The sequence below is a fragment of the Meleagris gallopavo genome, chromosome 3 (assembly GCF_000146605.3).
Source record: "Meleagris gallopavo isolate NT-WF06-2002-E0010 breed Aviagen turkey brand Nicholas breeding stock chromosome 3, Turkey_5.1, whole genome shotgun sequence".
Classification (NCBI taxonomy): Eukaryota; Metazoa; Chordata; class Aves; order Galliformes; family Phasianidae; genus Meleagris; species Meleagris gallopavo.
In genome coordinates this window covers 26,301,238-26,316,771 of record NC_015013.2, presented here as the reverse complement: position 1 = coordinate 26,316,771, position 15,534 = coordinate 26,301,238, and the positions used below count along the sequence as shown (strand labels likewise).

The window sequence follows — 15,534 nt, the reverse complement described above, 5'->3', positions numbered from 1 at the left end:
GGCCTGGGTTGAAAAGGATCACAATGATCATTTAGTTTCAGTCGCCCTGCTATGTGCAGAGTCGCCAGCCACCAGAGCTGCCCAGAGCCACATCCAGCCTGGTCTTGAATGCCTCCAGCGATGGGGCATCCAAAACCTCCTTGGGCAACCTGCTCCAGTGTGTCACCACCCTCTGTGTGAAAAACGTCCTCCTAGTATCTAACCTAAACCTCCCCTGTCTCAGTTTAAAGCCATTCCCCCTTGTCCTATCACTATCCTATTCATGTGTAGGTCCACTGAGTTTTCCCACTTTCCTTGGCATGATGCTCAGATGGAATGTTATGGCCAGTGTCTCAGCTTTCTTTCCCCAACTCTGGTCCTACAGAGCAGTCTGTGAAGTTTAGTTACTCTACTTCATGTTAAACTGACTGATTAACCTGATAAAATCTTTGCATTTGAAATGGTGCAAATTGCTCTTTTTCAATATTCTTTGGGTTCAAGGAGTAGTGCTATTAAAAAATACAGATTATATAGTTGTCAAGAATATTACATACTGGTAAAAATTCACTTCCTGAAAGCAGAAATCACAGATGCAGTAACAGCAGAACAGGACTAAGTGAACATAGGACTAACTGAACACTTATTCATCAAATAAGGTAGGTTTTTTCTTTCCTTTTCTCTGAGGCTGAAAAATTACTGTTTACTGAAGTAATCACTTAACTTCCAACAGAAATGTAGACATCTGCAGGACTTCTGATGTGCCTCCACCTCTCCCCATTGTGGGCCATCTTCATGGCATCTTCCACCGTATCAGAGAGCGTCTGAGTGGACAGCCCAAATGTAAGACACTACCTCATAAAGGAGCTTCACTTTACAACATTCCCTTGCCTAAGGGACGGTTTTCATTCTAGTCAAGCACTGTTAAAATTCCTCTAATTCAGAGTATGCACAGTAAATTTGCTCCCCAGAAGCAAAGATGAAAATCCAGGAGAGCTGAGATGAAAATTTTGTGTACAGTCCAAGCATGCATTTTTACAAATTTATTTGTCAATACTTGAATGCTATGAATATGTGTACGGGCTCACGCAGCAATTTTGGAAGGCTGGAGGCCAGAATTTATATTGAATGTTTTGTAGGAAATGATAACCTAATCAGTCAGTATAATGAATTTCAAACAGTTATTATCAAAGTAACTGATACGGTTCTCAACAGCATGCAAACCATCTGCCAAATTATTCTGAACAAGTAATTCTGCAAAATCTGCTCATCTGACCGTATGATGTACAAAATTTGATATGCTCTATATAATTACATACTCATAAACGCATTCCGATTTTTAATGCTAAACAGCTCTTTGTGAATATAGAAAACAACTGGTTTTATGCAATTAATTTTCAGCACTAATTAGTTACCAACTCCTCATTTTACTATATAAGACACAGCAATAAACAACTTTCACCAGTGAGATCACAGAATCACAGAATGATAGGGATTGGAAGGCAGCTCTGAAGATCATCTAGTCCACACCCCTGCTAAAGCAGGTTCCCTGTAGAGGGCTGCCCAGGAAAGTATCCAGGCAGGCTTTGAAAATCCTGTCGGAAGGAGACTTTGTACCCTCTCTGGGCAGCCTGGTCCACTGCTCTGATACCCCCACAGTAAAAAAGTTCTTCCTCAATATTAACTTCATTTGCCTTCGAGTATCATCATCCCTTCCTAAAGAAATTCATTCCTGCCTATAAGATGTTCTCTAGTAGCACACTTCTTTTTCTAGAACAAAACAGATGAAAGCCAAAGATAATGACATAAACATTCATCCAAGAACAATCCCTGTGGCGGCATTCTGGGAAATTACCTCTAAAACAGGCTTCATTGTATTATTTACAGTGTTCTAGAAAGATGAGAAATATGAGATCAACCCTTCCTGGCAAACCCTTGGCACCAAAGAGATGACTATTAAAAATTAAGCATGCAGATCAGTTCTAAATAGTTTCTGAAAACACATTGGCTCATTTGCTGCCAACCTGGATGTTCTTGAGTGGTGTTTCATCAGTAGTATCAGGCAGTCTTGAATATTACAGAGCAAATTAGAAAGTAATACATTTTACTATGTGCTCCACTCATTCTTTCTGGAATAGGAAATATATGTATGCTCAGAATCAGCTGGACAAGGTGGGACAAAATAGAGCAATGCATGCTCTTTGCTTTCTGCTCAGCTTGAGCAGACTGTCACAGTGCTGAATTGGACATTTCTTGTTTGAGTGCACAAGATATCTGGAACCACAGGGGCAGAAAAGGCAGCAAACTCTCCACCAGCATTCAGCTTCAGCTTCAAAACCTGAGTGCTTTATGGCACCACCAACTCTCCATGTCTGGCCTACAGCTTTAGTGTAAGCTAATTACAGCTCAGCTGGCAAACACATTCAAATAAACTTAGTTTTGTATGTTAAGTATATTACAGGCCAGGAGCTACACATACTGGTTGGTAGACAGGAACACAGTCTAATTGTGTGAGAGCATGACTGAGAATCAGGCAGACTGGCCTGTTTTCTTACCACCACCCACAACTCGTCTCACATGGCTCACTGTGTGATCACAAGGCTTCCCTTTGAACTGGTGAGGAGCGCTGCTCGTGAATATTGGCACAGAACAGCCCTTCACCACAGACAAAGCAGAATGACATCAATTCAACACAATTCATCTTCCTGGGAGACGCTTCCCGTGGGCTAAGTCAGGAGACAACAAAAAATGTTGGTTGTGGGCAGGGTCTGGTAAAAGATTTGATTAAAACAGAGCCTTGCAATGAACAAAGACAACAGCCCAAACTGGGCAAGTAGGCTGCTGGTGGGGCCGTGCTTCTGGGCAGCAATAGGAATTGCGTTCTTGTAATGGATAAACTGATGGTAAACTTACAGTTTACCATTTTCTCACAGTTACAAGCTGATGAGAAGCATCTGGAATCAGGTTTCTGTGTCATGTAAAACCGGCTTTGTCTGTCTTTTCCCACTCCAGCATTTTCCTGCAGCCTATACAAAAGCATTGCCCCTGTCAGCACAACTCCATCTATTACAGTGGCAGAATTTCAGATTTAGTGCTGTTTCTCTCAGTAACCTGTTTTCTCTCCATTACACAGCAGGCAGAGGACCTTTTTTAGCTGTAATTTAATTCATACTCTGGACTAAAATACAATGTGGCAATTATTTTAGAAAAAGAAACCATGTATTTGAGTCACTTCAATTCAATGACCGAATAACTTTCTGGGAAAGGAAAACTTAATATCTCACAAAGAACAGCTGTGATATTATCACGGCTGTGGTTTCCTGCAGCCACTCATTGCACACAGGCCTGATCCCAAACCTCAGTTGTTCCCTACACCAGGAAGGGAGTGCTGATGGGCACATCCACATGCTCTGTTTTTGCCTTCTTTCCTCAGCTTGCCAGTGGAAATGAAACATATCTCCGATTTGGGGATGTTAACTGCAGTTCTTTATATATTTTATTGCAAAATATTCTCAGATCCAGGAGGAACCAGAGATGGAAATCCAGCTCTGCTGCACAGTACAATGAAAATCCCTTGGAAGGACACAAGAAGAATCTTTAAAAAGATGTTATGTATTAAATGTGTGTAATTATACTTCCAGGAAATCCCCAAAATACCCTCTAATAGGAATTATGTTATTTGTTTTAAAGGGATAAAAACATTTATACTGCAAGCATTTTTGGAAATAGGTCATTCCACTACACTTCCCTTTAGGATTTCTTATAACTTCCACCAAAGAAAAACTTTCTCTGAAGTACATCAAGATGCAAGAAATAAAAATTAACTTCCTCAAGTGAATTCAGCTTCATCAAATTACTGCCCATTCTCAGTCTCTTTCAAATTTGTGACAGATATGTTTCAACCTATCTTACATTGTGCTCTCAACCACTTCTTTCACAGAAAGATTAGATCAGGCCAGAACACCAGGAATCAAAAAACAGACCATTGGTAGAAAAATTGTTTTCTCTTCATTCTTCCATCCTCATCACATCTGCCTTCCTCCTTTGTTGTTATCCCTAATGATGTCTGGAGTAAACTGTTTCTGTAGAATACTGTTAAGTATATGCTGACTAGACAGCACAAGTGGAACTTTGGTTGCATTTGGTTATGGACCTCTGTAAAATCTACTGGAAAGTAGCTTCACTGATGGATGCACGCACAGCTGATTCATTTCTTTATCTTTCTGTCCATATACAGTCACAAGATCTAATTCAATTGTTCTTATCAGCGTAACTTACTGTCAAGTTTCCTCTATAGCCAAGAGATTTTATGGCACGTAGGATGCATTCATATAGCACCCTCTTGTATTAGGAATTAAGTACTGCAGGATGTTGACCAGTGGAAAAAAAACAGCATATTTCGTCTCCTTTGATTTCTAATTTTTTTTATAATGATATAATCCTTTATATCACCTATTGGAAAGAAGAAAATTATTTTAAGAGGAAGAACAATATGATGTCCTAAGGAATGGAGGGAAGGAAAAGGATGTGGCTGAAGTTTTCTAGGAGTTCTTTCTTCCAAGCCCACACCATTCAACTCTGCGTAGGCACCACTGCTTCAGCCTAGAGTGCAGCATGTTTCTTCTTAAAGCAGTCTTCTTATTTCCTTCCTACTCTTCTGGGAATTGAAGGTTAAAGAGCAAGGCTGCTCTTTGTCACATAGTTCCCAGGGATCTCACTTCCTGCAAAACACAGGCAAGCACTGGGTAGAGCTACACAAAGATTATTTTTTTAAGAGAAAAACAGTTCTAACAAAATGTGGAGATTCCGTTTCACCCAAAACAGTTCCTGAACTTGGAGGGAAAAAAAAACATTTTCTGAAAAACTTACCTTCATTGCTTATCCTGAACATAACATGAGAAAGTGCATTTTTAGAATAAGGAGAATAAATAAATCAAAGGTATTTAAATCATGTTTGGATTAAAAAGAAAACAATGTCAATGTTTTCATCTTTTCCACTATCCATTCCCAATATGTCCTCAGTTAAAAAGTTATAAAAATTAAGGACATTAGTCGTTTGCAGTTTCCAATCTGCAAGAGCCCTCCCTCCCATTTTTAATGAATTGATCAAATTCTTCCAGTTTTTGTCTCAGTGAACATGCCTACTGCTGCATCAGTCCCTTTCTGATCTCTCATACTCTCATAGGGTTGTAGACTATTGTAATCAAAATAAAACCTACGTTAGCTAAATTATAGAATCATAGGATCATAGAATCATAGAATAGTCTGTGTTGAAATGGATCACAATGATCATTTAGTTTCAACCCCCCTGCTATGTGCAGGGTCATCCAACCACCAGACCAGGCTGCCCAGAGCCACATCCAGCCTGGCCTTGAACGCCTCCAGCGATGGGGCATCACAGCCTCCTTGGGCAACCTGTTCCAGTGCATCACCACCCTCTGTGTGAAAAACTTCCTTCTAATATCTAACCTAAACCTTCCCCATCTCAGTTTAAAACCATTCCCCCTTGTCCTATCACTATCCTCCCATGTAAACAGCCATTCCCCCTCCTGTTTATATGCTCCCTTGAACTCTCTCTTCAAAGTTCTTTTCAACTTTCCTTTATGGTACCTGTTGGCTATCAGTCTCATGTTGATATCAGGTACAACTGTTCCGGGCCTGAGTCTCTTGATCTGTGACTCCTACTAGGATGGGGCTATTCATTGCAGTAGAGAGAGAGAGAAACACATTCTTCTTTAGTTGATCACAGACCAAGTGCAGCAGCAAAGAAATGACTATGATTTTAAAAATAAAATGAAAAACAAAAACAACCTGCACTAAAACAAACTAGGCTAATGACAGCAGAAAAAATATGCAGACATTTTCGGTGGCATGTGCAGTCAATAGTTATTCTCCAGTTTTTCAGAACTGGAAAAAACTGCAAGACTGAGTGTTAAGTCCTGAAGACATGGAGTTGAAAAAAATGTAAAAAGAAACAAAGTGGGAGGAAGAAAATGAACTGCATCATGGAGTCCTGTGAAGATGTTATGCATCTCCTGAATGCCTTTGACTTTGTCTTCAGGCAGCAGGAGCAACAATTCAGCAAAAGATTTTGTGTTCTTCCATGCAAAATGACTACAGTAAAAGTGTTCCCTGGGTATTCACCCAATGGTGTAGTTTAAATGAGATACAAATGACTTTGTTGGATCGGTATCTAGCAAGTACAGATATTTAACAGCTCAGTGTCAAATCCTTAAGTCTGAGGAAATCCAGTCTCACACTTTGCAATTTACTGAAATATTACCACATGAAAATAATAGTTTATTTGTCAATGTCTGGAAAAAACAAAGTGCATTCACTCTAAGTTTTCTTTACAAAGTGAAACAAAGGCAGCTGTTATAATTTATATAACTTTATATATTTTTAAAAAACAACAAGGAAGGTATTACCATTCTTAAATTAATTTTAATTTGGTGGTTTGCAAGTACTTTCCAAAAAAAGTACTTTGTTTTCTTCCTACTTTTTCTTTAGCAGCAGGGATAAATTAAGCTTTTTCATACATCACAGCAAGCTTCTCCTTCACAACTTCTACTCAGAAAAGGAAATCTTAAATCCTACCAACAATAACTAAACTAATCTTAACTGAAGCACATTAGCACATTCAGTTCCCAAACCACACTGACATAAATGATTAACTTCCACATATACATGGAATGCTGAAAGCTATTCTGAGGAAAAGAACCTTTAATGCACAGAGGTTGTAACCACGACTTCTGCTGTGCAAAAGCCTTCTGCTTCTAAAAACCAAAGACGGACATGTCATACTTTCCCAAGACTTTTCTTAATAAAATATCCCACTAATTTCTGTGGTCTCTGCTGATACTCCACAAGTACATCGTGTGAACTGCTGATCTGGTCCCCTTCAAGTCGATTCAGGAGAGTGACACACACTACAGCAGCTAGAAATGAAAAGACATACTAGTTAGGTATGGCACTCTGTTACTCAATCGGTCTAAAATCATAAACATTTGAACAAACGTAAGAACACTATAATTGCTTATTCTTTTTTCCTGTAATTTACTGAAAATTAGTTAGCTTGTGTAAAAAAAAATATTAAAATCTCACTTTATAATTAGGAAAGATTTATGATGCTGCCAAAAAAACTGTAACTGTTTAAGAATTACAGCCATAAGTCTACACAAAATCTGCTTTCAAATCTATATAAAAGTGTAGACATACAGCACTATACATTTTAAAATCATCTGGTTGTTTAAATTAACCAGTTGCTTCCAGCAAACTTCAAAATCTAGCTGAGGAAAACAAATCAGTGCTACAGGCTAATTAGGTACTTTTATGACTTATGTGCTTGCCAATGGTGGAATAGCAGTTGACCGGAATGAAGTATACAAGAACTATGAGAAGAAGTTTGCATAAATTTTGAATATATGTGACTCAAATCAAGCAATCATAGTAACAGTTCTACAACCAGAGCTGTTTCATGCAGATGGTATATTATGCAGAAGATATGTCAGTACCCCACTGATAATTTTTACCTGAATTCTCCTGCACTGAAGAAAACATTCTGTTATTTGAATAAAGCAACTTTAAACTAGTTTACCTCTGACACCGCTGAGATTGCACATGGCAGCAAAGACAGAAGATTCCATCTCAATGTTTCTGACACCAGAATCATAAGCTTCCTTCAAATATTGGAGTTTTTCTTCTTCACTGTACAAGCAGATTGCACCATCCAACCTGCCCTGTCCTGCAAAGCCATTTTATAGAAATACTGATGAAGTCGTAAACGAAGTTAAATTTCTAAAATACCCATTTATTGCAATTTCCCATACACAGTGTCTAGATTTTACTAACATTTTCCCCCATCCCCAAAGACAAATAAGACAAAGAGACTCTCAGTTACTGCTAGAGCTTCTACGTATTACTTCGTATTACTTGCATTTTTTATAATGTGACTCACAATAACTTTACTGGTTTTCTCCAGCTTAAACTTTCAAACTCATAAACAGAAAAGTACATCAAGTGGTTTTCCACACATGGGGCACGTGTCTGAATTTTGCAGCTGAGAGACCTGGGACTGTTCAGCCTGGACTTTTCAGCAGTGCCCAGCAACAGAATAAGGGACAAAGGACACAAACTGGAACCCAGAAAGTTCCATCTGAACTTGAGCAAGAACTCCTTTACTATGGGGGTGACAGAGCTATGGAACAATCTACCCAGAGATGTTGTGGAGTATCCTTCTCTTGAGATATTCAAAACCCACCTGGACACTTTCCTGTAGGGAACCTGCTTTGTCGGGGGGTTAGACTAGGTGAGCTCCAAAGGTCCCTTCTAAACCCCTCAATTCTGTGCAGTACCATTCTTTGGAAATTAAAATGTATTCAGATTATTTGAGATTAACACCTACAGGTAAACTGGCAGCACATTACATACAGCATAATTAAATGACACAGTACTTTACTATCTATTTGTTTTCAGGAGGCGTATTCTGAAATTCACGCCCTTAAGCCTCTTTTCAGTTCCTGCTGTCTGTATCGAAAACATTCCTGACTCCTTTTTTCAGTGCACCTTGTCTCTGCGATTGGTCTGAAGAGATGCACAAGCTGACACTGTCTGCTTCTGACCCATCTTGAAGACTATGAAGAGCGTGCGTCCCCCTGCACACTGAACCCTTAGTCACACACCCAGTAACTGCTTGAGAAAGCAGCATTAGTTGCTGTCTTCAACCCATTCTCATGAGATTTGAAAGATTTTGTTAACAGATTTAGAGACCAGAGAAGCACCTGATGTCTGTGTGTCAATCCATACTTCTGCTAGTCTGTAGCAGCCATACCTTCATAGAAATCCAAAGTGCACATAGTGTTTCCAATGACAGTATTGAACTGATTGATTTCTTTACTGCACTGTAGCAGCTCTTTAGCCAGCTCTTCATCCAGATCTGTGCTGCGAATTATAGTTTTTCCCAGAACAACCTGTTCAAACTGAGGTTTGAAGGTGGCATCTACAGACTGCCTGGTTATAACCACTGAGCCTGGCTCCAGACCTGCAGTGGAAAGAAACAGATGCAGTTTCAATAACAGATACAGATAATGCTTAGTTTCCACAGACAAAAACACACATCTTCACCCAATCCTGTTTCTTTTAAAAGTGATAATTTTACCCCTGAAATCACAAAGAGCTATTTTTTGTGTGTGAATGCCTCACCACATCAGTTTATTATTGCAAATATGTTTGGAAAAAAAATGAAATATTGACTTTTTCATCATATATTCTTTTTTATTTTTGCTGTTTTATACAGTAAGGAATGTCCTTCTCCCTCTGTCAGATTTCTTAAGTGCATTTTATCTATCTAGAGGGTCAGATACCTCCTTTTCTTGTAAAATTATTTATTGTTTTGAAATGGAAGGACATTAGGACCCAGGAAACAAAAGAAATACCATGGTTTTAAACTAAAAGAGGAAAAATGTTAAGGGAAAATTTTTTACTCAGTGGGCGGTGAAGCGCTGGCACAGCTGCCCATAGAAGCTGTGGTGCCCCATCCCTGGAGGCACTCAAGGCCAGTATGGATGGGGCTCTGGGCAGCTGAGCTGGTGGGTGGCATGGGGCTGGGTGAGCTTTGAGGTCCCTTCCAACCCAAGCTGCTTTGTGATTCCATGATATGATTAAATGCACTCAGACAATCTGCTGTGGAAATCTGTTCTGAACACCAATCACTTGGAGAGAAATACTTTGCTCTCCAACAGAGATGCCAAATGCTTTGGTTTGAAGAAAAAAGGAAATCAAGAGGGGAAATACCTATTCCACCCGAGGTGCCAATGCGAATAATGGTTATGTTGGAACACTTGGCATGATACAACATTTTGATCAGCTCGTGCAACATGATTGAAATAGAAGGAATGCCCATACCGTGCTGAAATGAAAGCAGAAATTCATGTTCGACATTCACACAGACAATGAAAAATATACATGGAAGGAGCTAGGCATTATCTCCTTCTTGATACTTTTTTCCAAATGCCATTCAACTCACCATCAAAAAACACGCATGGGCCTACTGAAAAACTTTTGAACAGTAAACATAAGGACTACCGTTGAATCTGTGGACTACAGATGAAGTTCGGTATTTCTAATAATCTTGACTTATAAAATATTTATGCTCTTGAAAGTATAATCAGTATCCTTTCTGATGCTTACAAGTTTAATTCACCACGGATTTTTTCTTAAACATGGGAAAAAAGCCTCTTTTTACTGACTTGAAATGCTAGTGACTAATTGCTAAATTTTTCAAAACACAACCATTGTTTATTTAGTCACAAAGTTCAAATGCGAGTCCACTTCAGCTTGCATGATGATGTCAAGGGAAAGGGTGAGAATGATATTACAGCTATGTTATTGCAATTCAAGCGTGTAATTGCATCTACAAATTAAAGGTGTGAATTTTTAGAATGCATACACAAGTTGGTGGCATAACTCTCATGCAATGCCCATCGTCAGCTATGTTAGCACACTTGAAAATACCACTGTAGGAATATACAATAGATGCATTTTTTCCAATATCCCACATATATCATGTGATTCCATTATTCAGGATGAAAAACAAGGATGAGACAGCAGTGATTCTGCTAAGAACATTTGAAGGCTTTGCAACACCTCAGAGTCACACTGAGGGAAAAGAAGGCAAGAAAAGAATCAGTGTCTTGGGGACAAGCCCTTTTACAAGAAAGGGATAAACAGAAACTCTTAAATAACCAACAGGACTACTCTGATCATGGATGAAAACACATAAAAACTGGACTCCATCAAAAGCGTTTAAAACAAATATGCTTCATATTTTCTACTTTGAACAGCGTCACTGAATCATGTTCAATATCTGACGTATGTGTAGTATCTGGATGGACATTTTTACATTCTGTTTCCTAAAGGTCACTTACACTGACTGACAGAACAGGTCCCACTTTGTACATGGCGTAACGGTCAGTTCCCGCACAGATGTTGGGGTAGTCACCACCAGGGCTCCCAAGTCCAAGTTCTTCAGCTATGTAGGCAATAAAAGCTTTCATCCGTGAAGGACTTCCTCCTACACACACAAACTGGTGCGGATAGCATTCAACAAAACAAAAATTGATTGGATGACTCTTGCAGAGGTAAACAAGAGTATGCTGGCACCTTAACACAAAGCTACTCATAGACGTGGTTCTTCTCTCAGTCATTCTAAAAAGCCATTAAGAAAAATACACCCCAAAAAAATTCAATACAGCACTGAAAGGCCTTCAACCTAATTAAACTAGTAAAATACAGATTTTGACTTCAAGGCCTCAAAAATGGATTTCTCTATCTAAATAGAGACTGCAATATTTGTCTTTTTACTTCCTGAAAAGAGACAGTCAGAAACTATTATAACTGATACGGATAATTAAAAAAAAAAAACCCTGCAAGTTTTATCCCCTTTCCATTCCTCCCTCAACTGGCAATATGGTGCCTTGTTTAATCTTATTTAGAAGACAGCTCTACTTTTACCTTCTGCAGAAAAGCTTTAAGCTTGCTGAATGAAATGCAACTTCTTACCTTTACATCTCCAAACAGTGACGGAAAATCATGGGTACCGGTCCCAAGAGCAAAATGGTAGAGGATGTCTTCTTTCATTTTTTCCAGGTGAGGGTTGCACAGATGGATAGAATTTTCTCTGTCAGGACAGCAGCATGGTGGAACATATAAAATACATTAAAAAATTTACATCAAACAGATCCTAATTTTGCAAAGTCAAGCAGTAAAAGTTGGGAAATGCCACATCTAAGCATGCCTACACTACCTGATCTTGGTTCCACACAAATTATGTTAGGGAAATCCTAAATTTTATAATCTTCTTCCATCATGTAATAAATCACACCTGATAGTAAGCATTCCATTCATTGCACAGGATGCAAGTGCTGAAGAAAAGCACAGGCAGTGGAAAACATTTACAACAGTGCAACCTTTACCTTGAACAATATCAAAGCTGTTACCCAGGGTGGGGCTTTGAGGTGAGCAGAGCAATGGGAGCTCTGACCAGGGGATATTCAATAGACCACTTTAGTACACAGACAGTATACAGCAAAGCTGAAAAGCAAACTTGATCTTGTGTTTTGAAAGACCCTCCTAGCTACCTGGGACAGGTGGGAAGAGTTGGGCTTTACAGACAGGCCCAAACACAATTTTTGGCAATTTGCCTCACTGTTTACTCTGTCACCCAGCCAGGAGAAAATAACCTATGTCCTGAAATCAGTAAAGAGAGTGCAGAGAAGCTGAATAGTCCAGGAAAGAAGTAAATGAAAATATGAAGCAAAGAAAGAAAATTAAAAAAAAAAAGGAAGAGAAATACAGTGCAAGAAGAGAGGGAAGGAGAGGAAGAAGTAAGAATTTCCTCTTAAATTGCTTCTTGTAAGGAAGTGATACACCTAAAAAAGACAACTTTTTGGAAAACCAGGAAATACCAAAGCAATGAGAGAAAACTGAACTAGTTAGCATGTGGGACCGCCTTCATGAAAAATTTGGTGGTGAACTAAGCAAGCTAAATGACTCATAAAACATCTTCCTTCTCTCTGTACTCCATGTTTACTGCTCAGCTGAAACAGGTAGGAAATATGAGTCAATAATAACAAGCTGAAGTAAAATACCAATCAGTATTTCAAAGCAGTTTTTGAGAGATGAAATAAAGAATAAAGTATCTTCCAGACAAAAGAAGATGACTTAACAGCTTAATGAATGCTTACTGCAGACACAGCGTGGCTCAGCAAATTTGGACTAGTTTGTCAGAGGGGACAAATGAAAGAGTTTCTCTGGAGTTTATGAGGAAAAATAAATAAATAAAAGAAAATAAAGACTTGCCAGGAAAAACTCTGAAGCCTGAACGTGTTTGTGTTATTTAGACGTTAGATGTTTTTGGTTATCCTGTCTGTCTTCTAATGCCTCTCCAGAAGGGTGGTACTTTCCTGTTGGACCTACATCTTTATCTACCAATTCTTTGCAGGATCTATTGTTACCTTAAGAAGTCTAAAATTGCCTACACGCCCATAGTAAGTTCATTGAATTGTTTCTTAAAAAGCAAAGAACGTAGTTAAAAACCCAGTACTTTGTCACTTATTCTTGAAAGTCCTTCTCTAATGTTACCATCAGTTTATGAGCAGCTCTTACAACCAACATAAGGCACCCCAACCCACTCTTTTTGCCTCTACCCACCACTGCTTAATGCTTTTCAGTAACTGAAAGAGCAGTCTGACATGGTGAGCAGCTCTTCTCCTTTCACCCAGCTCATCCCTGGCCTAAGGAAAGTAGTTTGGTATGGTGAGACCAGGAGAAAGAGCAAGTTATGGCACTTCAGTACAGTGCACACCACCCAGGAGACTGCCAGCTCCCTCAAGCAGAATTCCCAGGCTGCCTTCTCGGAGCGGTTCCGTGGGACTCTCTGCCAATACCAAATGGGCCGCTAATGCAGAACAAATAGCTGGCTGGGCTGATCCTTATAGAAACGGCTATTAGAGGATATAACCTGAGATCACTTTGCAGTTCGTTCTCAGACATGTAAAATACATTTCCCTCTTTATGAGAATACCAGCAGTAAAAGCTTCTCTCCAGGAAATAAACCAGAAAAAGGCGAGACTTCTATTAAAAGGCTGTGAAACTCAAGTGGTTTGTGCCAGCACTGCTGTCTTCCTGCCCGGCCCAACTACAGCTTCCTTCCTCAGCTGTGTCTGCATTCCACCTCTTTCATCTCCTATCCTTCAGCAGCACTCCTCGCCCCACAGTCTCACTGCATTTAAATGCTGTAACTGACTTGTGCTTGTTATCTGCCTATCCAAATCTAATTGCAGACTTGGACCCTGGAGTAATGGGCAATAAAAGTAAGCATATTGCTATCTGCACATGGAGCCAATGCCCTGCATTTACAGTTAAGGCAAAGTTTGCCTGATAAAAATCTTGAGCTCAATGGAGCAGACAATTTATTCCCTCACACCGCTCAAGGCACCTATAATTCTGGGGGTTTCATGAGAACATGAATATCTGAGGGCTAAACACACACATATGGCTTTACTAAAATGAGTTAAAGGATGAGACAAACAGATGGAAATTTTTGTGCTGTCTCTTCAGGCTGCAAGTCAAGCTACAGGCAGCAACCAAAGTCAGCATTTCAACAACTCACCGGATTAAAAGCCATCACAGCATCATCTATGCCTGAAAAATTCACTGCTATGGTAAATGAAAATGGTTTTCCAGAAAAGCTCTCTTTGTAGATACTTGATGTTACAATCAGTATTCCTATAACATTTCATCTTCCATTAAACAGCTGTGTAATGAATTTTATAGTTTGGGAAGGAAGGTAAGAGTGAACTTGGACATGAAAAGAAATTTCTAAATCTCACCTTGAAGACTGTTCATCTTCTGTTTTCTTCTCATTTGAGACACCGGGAGCCATGTATGCTTGAACCTAGAATTATATTTTAAAATAATTTGCTATAAATGCATTAGAACAGTCTCATCTTTAAAGTTAGCATCAGAACAGTCTCATCTTTAAAGCTAGCATCATTAACATTGATAGAAACTCCCTACATAGAAGACACTGTCACAAATACTAAAAAAAAAAAAAAAAAAAAATCTGCCACACTATAGCTTTTAGAACTCTGGCCGCTGTTTACATGGCTGAGCACTTGCCCACCTCCTGAGACAATCCCCACCTCACCACTGCTTCTGTTGTCCAGCAGCACCTGCCTTACTGCCGGAGAGAGGCACTTGTGGGGGCTCTGACTGTTCCTCCCGCTGCCGCTCCTCCTGTGTGATGGCTCTGGCCGGTCCCCGCAGCTCCTCTCTAGCTGTCATACGCTAGAAACACGAGTTCCAGGAAACCTCTTACTCATCATCTCCTCTTCCTGAAGCTCCTCCTCGTAACCGTAACAGCACTTCTATCTGTGCCTCCCGCAGCGTGAAGGTGACCAAACACGAGTTCCCAGAAATAACAGCGCTCCTGTCCCTCGCTTATCCCTTTTTCTAATCCATTACCCCAACCTACTCGAAATAAATGCATAAGTAAACAAGATGCTCCCTTCTATGCTTTCTGTAAATGTATCACTAGACTGGTACCGACACAATGACAGAACTGTACATACAGAATGAATCATCTCCTATCATTTTCAGCAGTGTCTACGTGCAAAGCTAGCTCTATCAGGGGATGCCCCTTCCAGGAAAACCCGAGTGACAAAGCCTTCCTCCTCCCACTCATCACAAAAGACCGATCGCACGGAGGTACTACGACGAAACGGAAAGCACCCCGTTCTGCAACAGAATTACGAAAGGGATGCATTTGGAAAGAGTCGAGAAAGAACCGGGTGAGAGAAAACTGAAAGCGGCACATTAAAAACGACCGAATAAAGGAAATGTATTAAAATTCATAAAGGATGATTAATCTCCCTCATTTAAAACAATAAACTCTTTCATACGTTCACCTCCGCACGAGACGGGCTCACAACCCCGCTCAGCACCGGCCCGGCATCCTTACGGCCGCAGCGGAGCACCGCCCTCGTTCCAGTGGGACGC

General features: G+C 39.8%; 1 protein-coding gene across 6 annotated transcripts; it reads right to left on the bottom strand.

Moving 5' to 3' along the window:
• Window positions 1–6,242: 6,242 nt before the first annotated feature.
• On the bottom strand, window positions 6,243–15,528 carry UPP1 (uridine phosphorylase 1). 6 transcript variants are annotated; one of them, XM_010708534.3, is made up of 8 exons: window positions 14,713–14,848; window positions 14,367–14,431; window positions 11,536–11,653; window positions 10,902–11,060; window positions 9,769–9,883; window positions 8,807–9,016; window positions 7,574–7,720; window positions 6,243–6,914 (listed from the first exon to the last, which is right to left on the bottom strand). In XM_010708534.3, the coding sequence occupies exons 1-8, from the start codon at window positions 14,818–14,820 to the stop codon at window positions 6,775–6,777; spliced, it is 1,062 nt and encodes a 353-aa protein (XP_010706836.1). In that variant the 5' UTR covers window positions 14,821–14,848; the 3' UTR covers window positions 6,243–6,774. The 6 variants fall into 6 exon arrangements, with proteins under 6 accessions (XP_010706836.1, XP_010706838.1, XP_010706839.1 ...); XM_010708536.3 differs by lacking the exon at window positions 14,713–14,848 and adding an exon at window positions 15,438–15,528 and having other exon boundaries at window positions 6,244–6,914; XM_010708537.3 differs by lacking the exon at window positions 14,713–14,848 and adding an exon at window positions 15,444–15,528 and having other exon boundaries at window positions 6,244–6,914.
• Between the last annotated feature and the right edge of the window lie 6 nt (window positions 15,529–15,534).

What these genes read in the sequence shown, in the direction of transcription:
- UPP1 (XM_010708534.3), bottom strand. Translation starts at nt 14,820, where the DNA reads ATGACAGCTAGAGAGGAGCTGCGGGGACCGGCCAGAGCCATCACACAG. An exon ending in TGGCACCTCGGGTGGAATAG is followed by an intron (nt 9,017 to 9,768) that starts GTATTTCCCCTC and finishes TTTCCACTGCAG; the next exon opens with GTCTGGAGCCAGGCTCAGTG. An exon ending in CACTTTGGATTTCTATGAAG is followed by an intron (nt 7,721 to 8,806) that starts GTATGGCTGCTA and finishes ATGGCTTTGCAG; the next exon opens with GACAGGGCAGGTTGGATGGT.